Genomic DNA, 12,747 nt, shown 5'->3' with positions numbered 1-12,747 from the left:
GTTTTCGTTAAAACTTAGGTCATGCACTGGGGTAGACCCATCATTGTTCAACGTATTTATGATCTGAAAAGGCAAGGATGAATTTTCAGTTTGCTGTTGAATGGATATCAAACACAATCAAAACTAAAGCTGGCTAAAGAGATGCATTTATATGTTCACATGGAATATCATTTGTGGATTATCACTCTTTGATTTTTTGTTCCGGTAAGCAAGAAAGGTAATGCACTGGCTATCTGAGATTGGGCTATGTGTAGTCCTTTTCTTTCATGTTCTCTGCCTGTCAGCTGCCTGCTGTGCTGAGAAAGAACAGGTGAGCAGGGAGGTTGAAGAGAAGGACCCCTGTTCTCTGTTCCTGGGCTTAGGGATCAAACAGCTGAAAGGTGGTTAGAAACCGTTTCAGCTGTGACTTTTCATGCCTCCCACTCAAGCTATAAAATAAAAGTGAGTAAAGTGACCTTGTTTGGGTTTTGCCCTTGGAGTTATTCTATGATTCAAGGGTCGGACTACAGAGTATTGTGGGGTTAGTGCTTTTATGTTTATGTCCTGTTCTTTCCTCCAAGACTCTGCTTCTCACTGCAGTCCATTTCGTTAGAAGGGTAAATGTAAGCCCTGTAAGAGGACAGGTTTGGAGAACAAAGTGAATGTGAGTGCATAAAAAAAAAAAAAGGCAACAAAAAAAGCTGGAGGCACTTTTTGAATACTAGTGTCCTCAGGATCCTAGAACACCTGTGAAGCCAAGATACTGGAGGAGGTTGCCCTTGCTTTGGATCCTTTGCAGCTATTGTCACAAAAATTTAGGAAATTATTTTAGCACAATGATCAACTAGTCTTAAAACTCTGCAATAAATTTGCTTTGGTTTTCTTTGGATGTGTTGAGGAACTCTACCTGGAGTTTGTGCTTCAGAATAGCCAGTTTGCTGGGACTACATCCAGGCTCTTAGGAACAGCAGAGAGATGGGGGCAGCTCAGATCCTACCATAGCCCTAGGAAGGGAAAAGGGAGAGCTCAAGGCCATCCCTAATCATTACAGCAATTACGGAGCTTCATATTTCTGTACAACTTGATGGCTGAGATATTTGTAAGACTTCTTTTTCATCCCAACACATTTAATCTGAAAGGGACTCTAACCCGTAGTGCGACTGTGTGCCTGTGCAACTACAATTTCTGTGGGGAAAGGATTTCCAATTTCCACTCTTAAAGTATTTGCTCAGATTCTGCACTTTAAAAAGTGAGTGAAATTACTATTGCTAAAAATGTATATGGATATGAATTACTCTAATGAAAATATGTGTGCACACTTTTAAAATCTTGAAGTGTATAAAATATGAAGGCTTTTGACTAAATTTGATTATTTTAGGTAATTCAGGATGCTTCAATGCCACATGGAAACTTCATGGTTTTTATCTGCTACAAAAAGCATTGTATGTGTAAAGGCATCTCATGATTTCTGTTGTCCTGTTGCTTGCATAGGAAGTGAATGCCATTCCTGAAGAGATGTTGAGCGATGTTGCAGTTTACTTTCTGTACGTTAACTGGCTCTTCAGGAAAGGACTCAGAACAAAATAAGTTTGAACATTCGGTATTTGAATGAGCGTCTTCTTTGCTGGCCCAAACTGAAACTTTAAAATTTCAGGAAATAGGAAAATGCTTCCCTCTTAGAAGACTCATGAGAATTCTTTGTTTTGTTTTGATCTCTGCCTTTCTCCTCCTGTGAGCTGCAGCTGCTTTCTTCAGTTCACATGTATTTTTGTGGAATGCACTACTTTTTTTGTTTGTTAAAGCTCTTGTGATCCAAGTCGCGTTGCTTTGCAGAAACATGTTTTATTGTGGAGCCCTATCCAGTTCTCATCTATCCCTGCAGCTGTATCGCCTGTGGAGGCTTTCGGAGCTCTGCAGCTGTGGAGGCAGGCTGGGAAGAAGAGCTTTCTCCTGGCTGTAGTGGCTTAAGTCATATCGTCCGTACATGTCTGTACAAGCCCGTCCGCAGGGACAGAGCCTGTGACTGTGTCAGGCCTAATGACAATATAGCAGGAACACATTTGTGCCTCTTGGAAGACTGGTGAGACACGAAGCCTATATATTCCCTTACCCCTCCGTGGGGGATAGTTTTTTCTGGCTCATTGTCAACCAGACAGGAAAGACACTTTAGACGTCTTTAAATCTCCTGGCATGTAACTGAAGCAAGGAAACTAGTCAGGGAAGAGGGGCTCTTGGGTGTCAGTGGCAGCAGATTTTTTGCTTGCTGCCTTCTTCTGTTTCCTAAATGAGGCTGGAAGCTTCTCCACTGCCATTTAGTCGGTGATCTTCTGATCCCAGAGACTGGGGATTGTCACCACCATCACCTCAGAATGAGGCCACTCTCAGCAGCCTCTGCCACTAGCAAGAGAAGAAGTAGGAACATTTGAGGGTCTAAGGTAAATGTGAGGTGGTGTCTTGCAGATGACAGGCTTAGCTCCACAGATGCACTTGGAGAAACACAAGTAGTAATGTGAATTCAGTGTAACTAGTTAAAGTATGCCCAAGTGCCCTTCGGAGTGGTAAAGAGAGAACTAATTCACATTTAATGTATTGGCTCTCCCGTGTATGAGCTGTGAGTCAGAAGCAGTGAGATACATCTTATTTGTTCTTTTCCATCTCTTCAGCAATGAATATACATCCAAAATGTCATGTGTCCAGTTTAAGTGTGGTAAGTATAATCCACCTATGTGAGAGAGCGGAGGCTGCTTAGGCTATTGTGCAATTATTATTCGCAGCAAAGTCACAATAGCAAATTTTAGACCGCTCTACCCAGTGTTCTGGACCAAATGCTTTTTCTCCAGAAAGGTTGTTTGTGTCACATACTGTTTGTTTAATGGCTGTCAATAAATAAATTTGAGAATTAGTATAAGGCTAATGGGTGACATTCTGTCATTCCTGGATATTTACATGATGTGTGGATCTGCATTTGAAAGGTTGTGGGTTGTTTTTTTTTTAATAGCTGGCTGGTATGAAAGGTCACTTCAACTCTCTTTGGAAGTGACATTGTACAATTCTTTCCTTTTCTTTTGGAACTGAAATTGGACTAAAATTGATTTGTACCTGTCTTTGGCTTCATTACATTCCACACAGCCTGCCTGCTCTTTTTCAGTGGTTGTACAAACCTTGGAAAGTATAGAGCACTTTTTCATAGTGGCTGAATTAAACCTTGGAGTGCTATATTTTTATTCTGCATCCTTCATCCAAGTTAGAAATTACTAATGCTAAAGCAGTAAGGTCATTATCTGCTATTTCCTGTTGCTTTTGGAACAACTAACTGTCCAACAAAAACTGCACATACAGTACTAAAACATGTTCCAAAAAGGGTTGCTCTGCAAAAGCGAAGGACTGGATTTAAATTCCATTAGTTAGCTAATATCATTATCTCTAGTGCTTTGAAGCTTGATTATCTTTAAGTATTGCTTTGTCTAAACTTAGCTTAAATCCAGTTTTCAGAGGGGTGCCATGTATGCCAGTACCAAAGAAAAGGAAATATTAAGGATTATAAAATCCATTCTAGTTCTTGGCCTGCTAAGGAGAGTAGAATAAGATTCTGATCATCTCTACTGTTTATTTCTCTGCTATCAGCTCTTTTTCTGTGTCCATCCCCCAGGGGAAGCTTACATGTATGATGAGTTGATTCCTCATAGAATTCATCATTCTATGTATTTATCTAAGTTCTGTGTATTTAAACTTCATATGGCAAAATGCATATTCCTCTTCCAACCGAGATGAAGTAGCTTTTGTTGGACCACAGCCAGAAAACTGAAGAAAACTTATCTCATTTAAGAGTTATGCTTACGAGGCTGACATTGTGTATTTGGAATAAATATAACGCCTCGGCACGTTTTTCTCTCTTCTCCTGCAGACTTGGGAAGCCCTGAAGGGTTAGCTGTGGATCATCTAGGTCGCAACGTCTTCTGGACTGACTCTCAACTGGATAGAATAGAAGTGGCTCGGCTGGATGGGCGCCAGCGTCGCATCCTTTTTGACACTGGCCTGGTGAACCCCAGAGCAATTGTTGCGGATCCTATGAGAGGGTACGGATATGTTGTCCAGAGATACATGCAAAGCTTGCATTTTATTTATTTGTTTGTTTATTTCTTTAACGTGAGCATACACTCTGAGTCTGTGTTTTTAGGCTATCTATAGACAATAATAGGACTATATTTTCCTGAAACAACTAACAAACACAAATGGAATAATCTACTTGTGTCCTGTGTCTGAGTGGTACACAGGAAATAAAACATCTAAAATGCCTGCTGGGTAATACTGTGATATTTTATTGAGAGGTTTGTCTAATGCTTATTTGTACCTTGTTTTCAGTACATAGTTTGCAGGATGACAAGTGTTGCCCTAAACGAAAAAAATATTTTTTGCAAGATTACTGGTCTAAAATACTAGATTAAGCAATCTTGTATTTTCATTTCCATCATGACAGCCCTTCTTCCTGTACAGCATTCTTTCTTTGAAAACTCCCATGGTGTCTTTTCTGTCATCATTTTCACTTCTGTCATTCATTTGCCTGAGAAGGTTCTATCAGGCTTCTACTGGAAGGTGCAGATAACTACGAAGTTTAAAAATTTAGCCTGTAAGCAGCCACAGAAATAGCCAAGCAACGTGTCGGTAGGAGTGTGTAACTGTTTTAAAGTTATGGTTCCAGCCTGCAAAAATCAAAGTATAGACATAGTTTTATGTAGTCTCTGATCTGTTGACATTTTTCTCTCTGAATATTGGAAGAAATACAGGTAAAATTAAAACTACTACAGAGTCCATGGTAGTACTGCATGTCTGTTCATAAGTGTCTGAACTTGTCTGTTGTTGTCTTGGTGCAACTTTCTGTAGCATGGCCACTGCTGAGAAGAGACATTTCAGTCAAAATACTCGAAAGTGCAGAAGCAAATAGTCTTTCTTTTCCTTCTTGAATTGCTGGGAAGCTCTACTGAATGATTGCTTAATTGAAATAATAGGCATTTGGAATGGTTGTAGGTAGAGAATTCATTACTGAATGAAAGTACTATATTTCTCAGAGAGTTCTTCAGAAGATGCGTCCTCCTTCCAGATGTTTGCAGACAAGGTTTGTAGTGAGAAAAGAATGCATGTGATTAATGAAAACTTGAATGATGCAAAAATAAATGAAAAAGTAAGGGTATTGACTTCTCTAATGTCTTTAACATAATAGTGGGATGAAAACAACTGTGGATGTACATCTGTAGTGTGAAAGAAGCGGAGAGGCACAACCATAATCAGACTGAGGAGAGACCTCTGTTCTGTGCAGAATCCCATGGATGGAGTCGGGGGCGGGGAGCCCAGGGCTCTGGGTTCAGGTCAAGCAGCACAGACTTCTGTCTCCTAGTAGATTTTGTGTGTGTCTATGTGTGCATTAAGGAGTAAACAACAAAGGTGCTTGCCTTGAAGGGCCATGTAAATTCTCAGCCACAGAAAGTGCATCCAAGGGAAAAACATACCACTAACAAGTGACCATTAATAATAAAGCATCAGTGAATTAATGGTCCTCTCTGGGATTTTCCATTGACCATGAACTATTCTGGTTCCATTGTATGTTTCGTATTTTGTGCACTGAAAAGCAAAATGTAGCTTTGAATGAATCCCACAAATGGATGCCAAAGGCTCTTGCTGCTTAGCTTGAGGAGACATGATGGGTGGTGAGGAGGAGAGCTGTAGATGTACAATTTGAATGGTCCTCAGAACTGTTGAAACAGAGGTCTATTTGCCTGATATCTTGCACATAACCTAAACAGTGTAGAGAAAGCATTTCTTCTCACATGTGTGCTTGCTCTTTTAGTTTTTAATGGAAGTATAACATTTACTACATCTTTACTGTACTTTTGTTACTTTTGTGTCAAAGTACAATGTGATCTTTATTGATTTAAATGATTTAGAATCATAGAATTGTTTAGGTTGGAAAATACTTTTAAGATCACCGAGTCCAACCGTTAAGATTTAGGGGATGTGTGTGTTACTCTCGTGTCCTTAGCATTTTCCTTAATTACAACAATCTTTTGAGATAAGTCACTGTCTTAATTCTTGCCTTTTTCTTCCTCTTAAGAAACTTGTACTGGACTGACTGGAACAGAGAAGCTCCTAAAATTGAAACCTCATACATGGATGGCACAAACAGAAGAATTCTTGTTAAAGATGATCTTGGGTTACCAAATGGGCTGACATTTGATCCTTATTCCTCATTGCTGTGCTGGGTAGATGCAGGTAAAGAGATGCTATGATCTTTCTTCATAATAGTAGCAGAACAAGTATGTCTAATCCTGAAAGTATGCACAGCCAATTAATGTTTGTAGCTCTTTGGGCTGCATCTTAGACTTCATGCCTTTCTCTATTGGCTTTAATAATCTCTCCATTTATTCATTGTTACTATGACTGTAGCATTCACATGAGACTGTGTGCAAGCTGAGATTTCAATTCTGATCACAAAACTTTCTGGGAATGCAACAGGTTTATATCTGTATGTCTTGTATGTGGCTGTCTCTTTAGATAGTGCTTAAGCCTTTGTAGAAGAAGTTGTGAGTCTAAGACCAGAAAAAAACATGGATTCCTCTAATCTAGCTCTACAGAATGTCATCCTGGCACTATTCTTCTAAGGCCTGTAACCTTAGGTGAAGTTTGGCTTATATTTGATGGAAGCAAGTATTGAAAAAGCAGTTCACGCTACATTTAAAAATCAAGACATAAAGGTTCTGCCACCATCCCGTTGTTAGTTTTGTGCTAGTGTTTTACCAGTAAAGAAAAAATGGTGTGCTTTTAATTCTCATTTGAATTTTTTTTCATCTTGCTGTCCTTCTCCCTGTAGACTCTGTCAGAGATCTCCTCCTGTGGAGGTGCTTTTACACTTCAAGTCACCTTTCAAGTTTTTAATAAACTAAAAAGATCGAGCACTCTTTTTTTACTGTAAGACGCTTTCTCCAACCTTCAAATATACCTCCTTGTGCTTTCTTTTCTTTTTCTCTCTTCCTCTCTTGTTCTTCCATTTTTTTCTTTTCCTTTTTCCCTGATTTTGGAAGCCAGTACTTAAGAGAAACCTAGAAGTGTTTCCACTCACTGGCAGTGTTCCCAACGTGTGTAGTAGTTTTACAGCGAGACCTTTTTGCACTCTATCTACATCTACAAGTCAGATGTTCTTCCTGCAGTCTTGCCTTCATGGCCAAAACCCAGCAAGGATTTTGGGAATGTGCTCACCAAACTAACTTTGCAAAAATGCCTTCCAGAGGAGGTGGAACTGGTTAGTGGTTGAAGAATCCCTCCAGCACGGAGGAGACCTTCTGTCACCTTCCACACTAGCCTGAGGGTGCTGGTCTCTGTAGCAGGAATCTCAGCTTGTGAGCAGCGGCCATGGCTGCACTAGACACATGTGTTCCTGTAAGTTGGGTGCTGACTAGCATTAGCATCAAAGTACTTTTCCATCCCATCTTTGACACACACAGAGGTGTGGATGGGGGATGGCTTTGGCTAAGCAGCATACCGCAAGACTTCCAGGAAGTTTTACTCTGTTCATGGTTGCACGCTTACACTTGTCCTTCATCCCTCATGAGAGCTCTCTTGCCCTGGTTCAAAGGCTTAATTGTTTCACTACACCCAGGTACCAAGAGGCTGGAGTGCATGAACCCTAATCAGCTTGGTCGACGAAAGATTGTTGAAGGAATTCAGTATCCTTTTAGTGTTACAAGCTATGGGAAGAATTTATACTACACAGACTGGAGAAGGTATGTTATCTGCTAAAGAAATAATGGAGTGCTTTAATCTGTTCTTCTCCCTGGTAGATACTGAAGTATACACTGCGTTTCTCGTGTCTGACCTCTCACACAGTCCTGTTTGTTTGCTCTCCTGGCAGTAGCTGATGCAGGGTGGAGTGGATCTGTAGATTTGACCTGCTGATGTTGCCAGTTAACTGAGTTTTCATTTTCAGCATAGTGATCTGTCCTCTAAGAAAATGCTTTTAACGCTGAACATTTTGGGGAAGAGAGTGGGAGCTAACATGTTTCCCTTGTGGTTGTACTTGCTGCATTGTAGAGGGCAGTGATTAATCACTTCTGGCTTTCTATGCCTTTTATTATCTAAACATTCAACCAGAAATAAGAAAAAACAAACAAACAACAATTTTACTGTCTTGATGACACTTTCTGTGTTGCACGTTATCTAAAATATTGACATATGATCAAGACTTTAGAGTTTACTATATTTTCCAGAAAAAAAAATCTAGTCCATGCATTTTTAAACATTTATTTTTCCTTGATGTACATGTTTGTGTGGGCTCTGTCTGCAAACTCTTACACAGATGACTGCATCAGTTGCAGCAGGAAGAGCTATTTATGTATGTAAGGATTTCCAAGCTAGAACCTAACAGCTGGGAAATGCTATTCTAGAATAGGCTTGCATAAATGGGAAACACTGTGTTACAGGTCTGTCAGTTGACTGCTCTTTTATTTTTAAGAAGAAAAGATGGCTTATGACTAGCTGTATTCCTTCCAGGTATCAGGCTCCACCTGAAATACAACATTGTCCATAATCATTATGCATAATAGCCGCAATGGCAGCTATACCACAGAAAATGTCAGAGGGGCATAATATGGTGAATGTGTCAAAACTAAGAGATGCCTTCCTGTAGAGTGATGTTGTCCTGTCTTGGAAATACCTTCAAAATGAGTAAGAAGGCTCCCTGCTAAATTTCTTAGCTACCTAGAATGAGGGCTATGATATATTGGAGTTGTCCAGAAAAGATGAAGTTTTGAGAGTATTTTGCTTCTGGTAGTGCTTCCTAATTGTAAAAAAGAAGTAGCTTCAGATTTATTCCCCTTTGTTTGTTTGTTTTGGTTTATTTTCCCTTGTACTTCCACCTTCCTCTCACTTCTGTGTGTTCTCTTCTGCATACGGCAGGGATGCTGTTGTAGCAGTGGATCGCACAATTTCAATAGAGAACGATAACTTCCAGCCTCACAAGCGCTCTCGTCTCTATGGAATCACGACAGCCTTTGCTCAGTGCCCAGGAGGTAATCCAGATGTGATTCTCAAGTTTTTACAGCTGTGCAGCACTTTAGCATATAAATGAACTTAGTAGCAGCTCCCATTGACAGGCTGCCAACCAATCCAGGTAGTTAGTGAAGAACTGGTTAGTGCTTAGATTTCCATTTACAAAGAAACTAAAAGCCACCTTTTTTTTTTTTAAAGCAGTTGTTGTGGTTGCCATATGAAACCAGAATAGGGAGGGAAGAAGGCACCTGTTCTATCCATTATGAAAGGACAAGTGTATGATCAAGACGAGGATCTGACATGGCAAAAGCTGCTGTGTTGTCGTCGTCTAAATTGAATGCTATATTCATGGCTACGACTTTATTTACTTATTTTTAAGTTTAAACTACAGGAATATCATGGTCTTCCAGATGTCCTTAATGAGAGCCAGTGTTTTTTTTAAAAAGGGAATGTTCAGAAAACAGCAGGTGATAGAGTGGCTGGGCTGGTCTTTCTGTTCAGTTGAATATTAAGTTCTTTGAATATGTTATTGAAAAGCCCCTTGTAAAGCTTAGAAGAGAGGAAGCCGATACACTGAAATAACGATTTCTTCTTTGGGAAGCAATGTCACTGTTCAGTTATGTGGTTCTCAGCAAATCACAGTTAGAAGAAGAGTTCACTTTTTTATTATTGCAACGTGGCAGAAATTATAGGAGATGTGGTGGTTTTACTTAGGCCTAAAAAACCCCTAAGATAGTTTCTCTTCAGATTATTCAATATATATAGTAAAAACCGTAATTTATTTTAATTGAAAGCTTGGTTCGGAGCTTAAAAATGCATATAAATGTCATAATTAAGAAAATAGTTCTGTCGTTATTACTGGTTAATTCACGGTTCTGTTTTGGTAGGCAGTGTAAAACAAAACAACACTGTGTGCTCTGAGTAAATGCTTGTGTTTATAATATTCAGAACCTGGCTATCATTTCTTTCTCATCCTATGTCTGTTTCAAGTGTTTTTCTGAGACAGATGCCTTTCCCCTCAGATCTGCTGCTTCTGGCACTGTCTTCTCTTTCTTTTCCCCCTTCAACATTAACATGCTCCTCCTCACCCACCCATTTTTTTTTTTGTTTCCATGGGTCATTCCTCCATGTTTTTGTAATGTGTGGTATTCAGGGATGATGTCCTGTAGCATTTTGGACTTTGTCCCCACGTTGCACTTTCTGTATTTCTGCACTCACTCTCTCTTCATCCTAAGGTCTGTGACCACTTGGACAGTTTATGAGGGATGTTTCAGGAACAGCCCAGTTTTCTCATGTTGCCTCTCCTGCTCTGTCCCAATATCTCGATCTTTGAGGTGAATGTCAGAAGCTGGCACAAGGATATGTTGATTCTTATCTCCCCAAAGCATAATTTTCTTTCACTCTCAATCTCATTATGGCTTGTTTCTTTAATGTAGTCATGAAGTCTGCACTTCTTTTGTATGTATATGGTTTGGATTTTATTGTGGTTTTGCTTTTGTTTTTCTCTAACACTTTCCGTCTCTCTTCTTTTTCAGGACATAACTACTGTACAGTGAATAATGGCGGTTGTACTCACCTCTGCTTGGCTACCCCGGGAGGCCGTTCTTGCCGCTGCCCTGACAACACAGTTGGAGTGGATTGTATAGAGAGAAACTGAACATTAAAATAAGCTTTAGAGCAGCAGACAGCTTTTGGAAATGTGCTGTAAACAATTCACTCCTATCAACACAATCAGGCCCTAAAGATAAGTGCTCCGTGTTGCTGACAGCAAGCCACGATGCGCGCATGCAGGCACGCACACTGGCAGTGTCTGTTTTATAGCAGTTAGGCAAGACAGAGCTGCCCAGGTTGGGTCCAACTGCATCTTGTTTCTTGTAATATTACCTCCTTGCTTTTAAAGGTAAATGTGGAGGCCTTAGTTGCACCTGTGCTGGGCTAGGAGGACATGTCTCTTGGTAAAATTAAAGTAACAAATACCAAACAAAGAGAATGGCACAACTCAAATCCCAAGTTTGGGTTGTACCTCAGAGTAAGCAGCAGTTATCTGCACACTTAGCCCATCATTTATGTGCCTGGGCCATAACTCTAGCTGAGAAGAAACCAGGGGTCCCAAAGATTAATAGATGTGGGTGGGAACACCCAGTAATATCACAGATTTCATGCCTAACTGCATTCCTTCCCACTACCAGTCTTTCCACTTCCAGAACTTGAATCTCAACTTTTGACTCTTGTATTATGGAAATACTTTATCCATGTGCTGTGAGGGTAGTTCTCACCCAGCTCATGTGATCCTTTCCCACAGCACATGATTCTTTATGGATAATCAGCACTGCTTAGTGGATGGATTTGAAGGTTTTGGTGGATTTTAAGAGATTTATTTTTCTTGTGTCTGAGGTGGATTCCTGAGTTGTTTCCTAAAATCCACTAAACAAAACTTTAGATATAGATCTCAGTTGATGATAGTTCATCAAAGAATGGATGTTGATTCATTTGGAGGCATCTGGTTTTACGGATACATATGGTAACATTTGTCTCCTGAGACCTTTTAAAATAATATTTCTGTATTTGATTCTATAAGCCTGAAAGTGGTCTTTAAATTCTATCTAAGCAATCTTTCTTCTTTAGCAAACCATGCCATTCCTTTTTGTAGATTATGAGAAACCATGGCAGTTAAAAATCTGATGTCTAGAAAGGTCACCTGTGTCTTGGTGCTTAAAAGAAAAAAGATCGTGATGTCCCATTTGTGTGCCAGTGTTCAGTAACAGCAAAAAAAGTATGCTGAAAATCAAAGCAAAGTTGATATTTTCATCATCACCAATAAGTTTGGGGCTGGGAGGGAAAATAAAAATGCATGTTCTCATGTTAAATTAGCTGTACAAATCTGGGAGTGAAGTTTGGCTTCCACATGGTGTGTTAGAAAGGAAGCGTACCCGCAAGCCAACCTGCAGCAGCAGAACAAAATGGGGCTTGTGAGGCTTCTGCCAGAGCACATTTCACAAAGTTATGATCAGAGCAGTAAGCTATTATAACATCCCCATTTCCTCACTCCCTCTTCAGACACAACAGTAGCAGTTTTAAAGAGAGCCAATTCTGAGTCTTAACTGTGTGACATCTTCCTCTTTAATTCTATATTTATCATAAAATAACAAAGCATATAAACATTTAAAAGATTTTTTTGTATAACTTTTAATAACTTTTAATTCATTTTATTCATACACTTAATCAGGTATGTCTTACTGTAAATATCAAAAATGTGTTCAAATGAAGGTGCTTGATAACTCTTTCTCCAGAATTATTCACTTATCTGGTGAAATATTAAAGTTTACACTCTGTACAGGTATCTACAGTACAGTAAATAAAATTTTTTGGTTTTTATTTTCTATAAAAAAGAAAGTCATGCCTGCAGAAGGAAGTGATATGTGGTGTCTCAAATCTCTTCCTGTTGAGTTCTGGGTTTTACCTAACTCTCGTATCTAGTGATGATACTTCTAAGATGCAACACTATTGGGGAAAAACTGCTGTTGGGGCTTTTGTATTTTGAAATGAGTAGGATACTTTTATTCAAAACAAATATGTGAGAGCACTTAAAGAACATACAGCTTCCTCTGTTTTAACACTGACTTTTTACTGGTTGTTAACTCTTGTTTAGCTGTGTCAAGTATGCATAATTGAACTATACCATACTTCAGACTTCTCTGTTAGTGGAAATATAGGGTAAGGACAGGATTAAAC

General features: G+C 39.5%; 1 protein-coding gene across 1 annotated transcript in view; it reads left to right on the top strand.

Moving 5' to 3' along the window:
* Positions 1–12,355, top strand: part of NID1 (nidogen 1) — a 47,967-nt gene extending 35,612 nt beyond the window's left edge. Inside the window, exons 16-20 of the mRNA XM_065631006.1 lie at positions 3,884–4,055; positions 6,086–6,243; positions 7,628–7,751; positions 8,923–9,035; positions 10,551–12,355. Of these exons, the coding sequence (XP_065487078.1) occupies positions 3,884–4,055; positions 6,086–6,243; positions 7,628–7,751; positions 8,923–9,035; positions 10,551–10,672 (689 nt within the window). The 3' untranslated portion in view covers positions 10,673–12,355. The remainder of the gene's footprint in view (positions 1–3,883; positions 4,056–6,085; positions 6,244–7,627; positions 7,752–8,922; positions 9,036–10,550) is intronic.
* Positions 12,356–12,747: the final 392 nt, after the last annotated feature.

The sequence above is a fragment of the Caloenas nicobarica genome, chromosome 3 (genome assembly GCF_036013445.1).
Source record: "Caloenas nicobarica isolate bCalNic1 chromosome 3, bCalNic1.hap1, whole genome shotgun sequence".
NCBI lineage: Eukaryota > Metazoa > Chordata > Aves > Columbiformes > Columbidae > Caloenas > Caloenas nicobarica.
The sequence above is the reverse complement of the archived record's forward strand: the minus strand, read 5'-3'. Positions and strand labels throughout refer to the sequence as shown.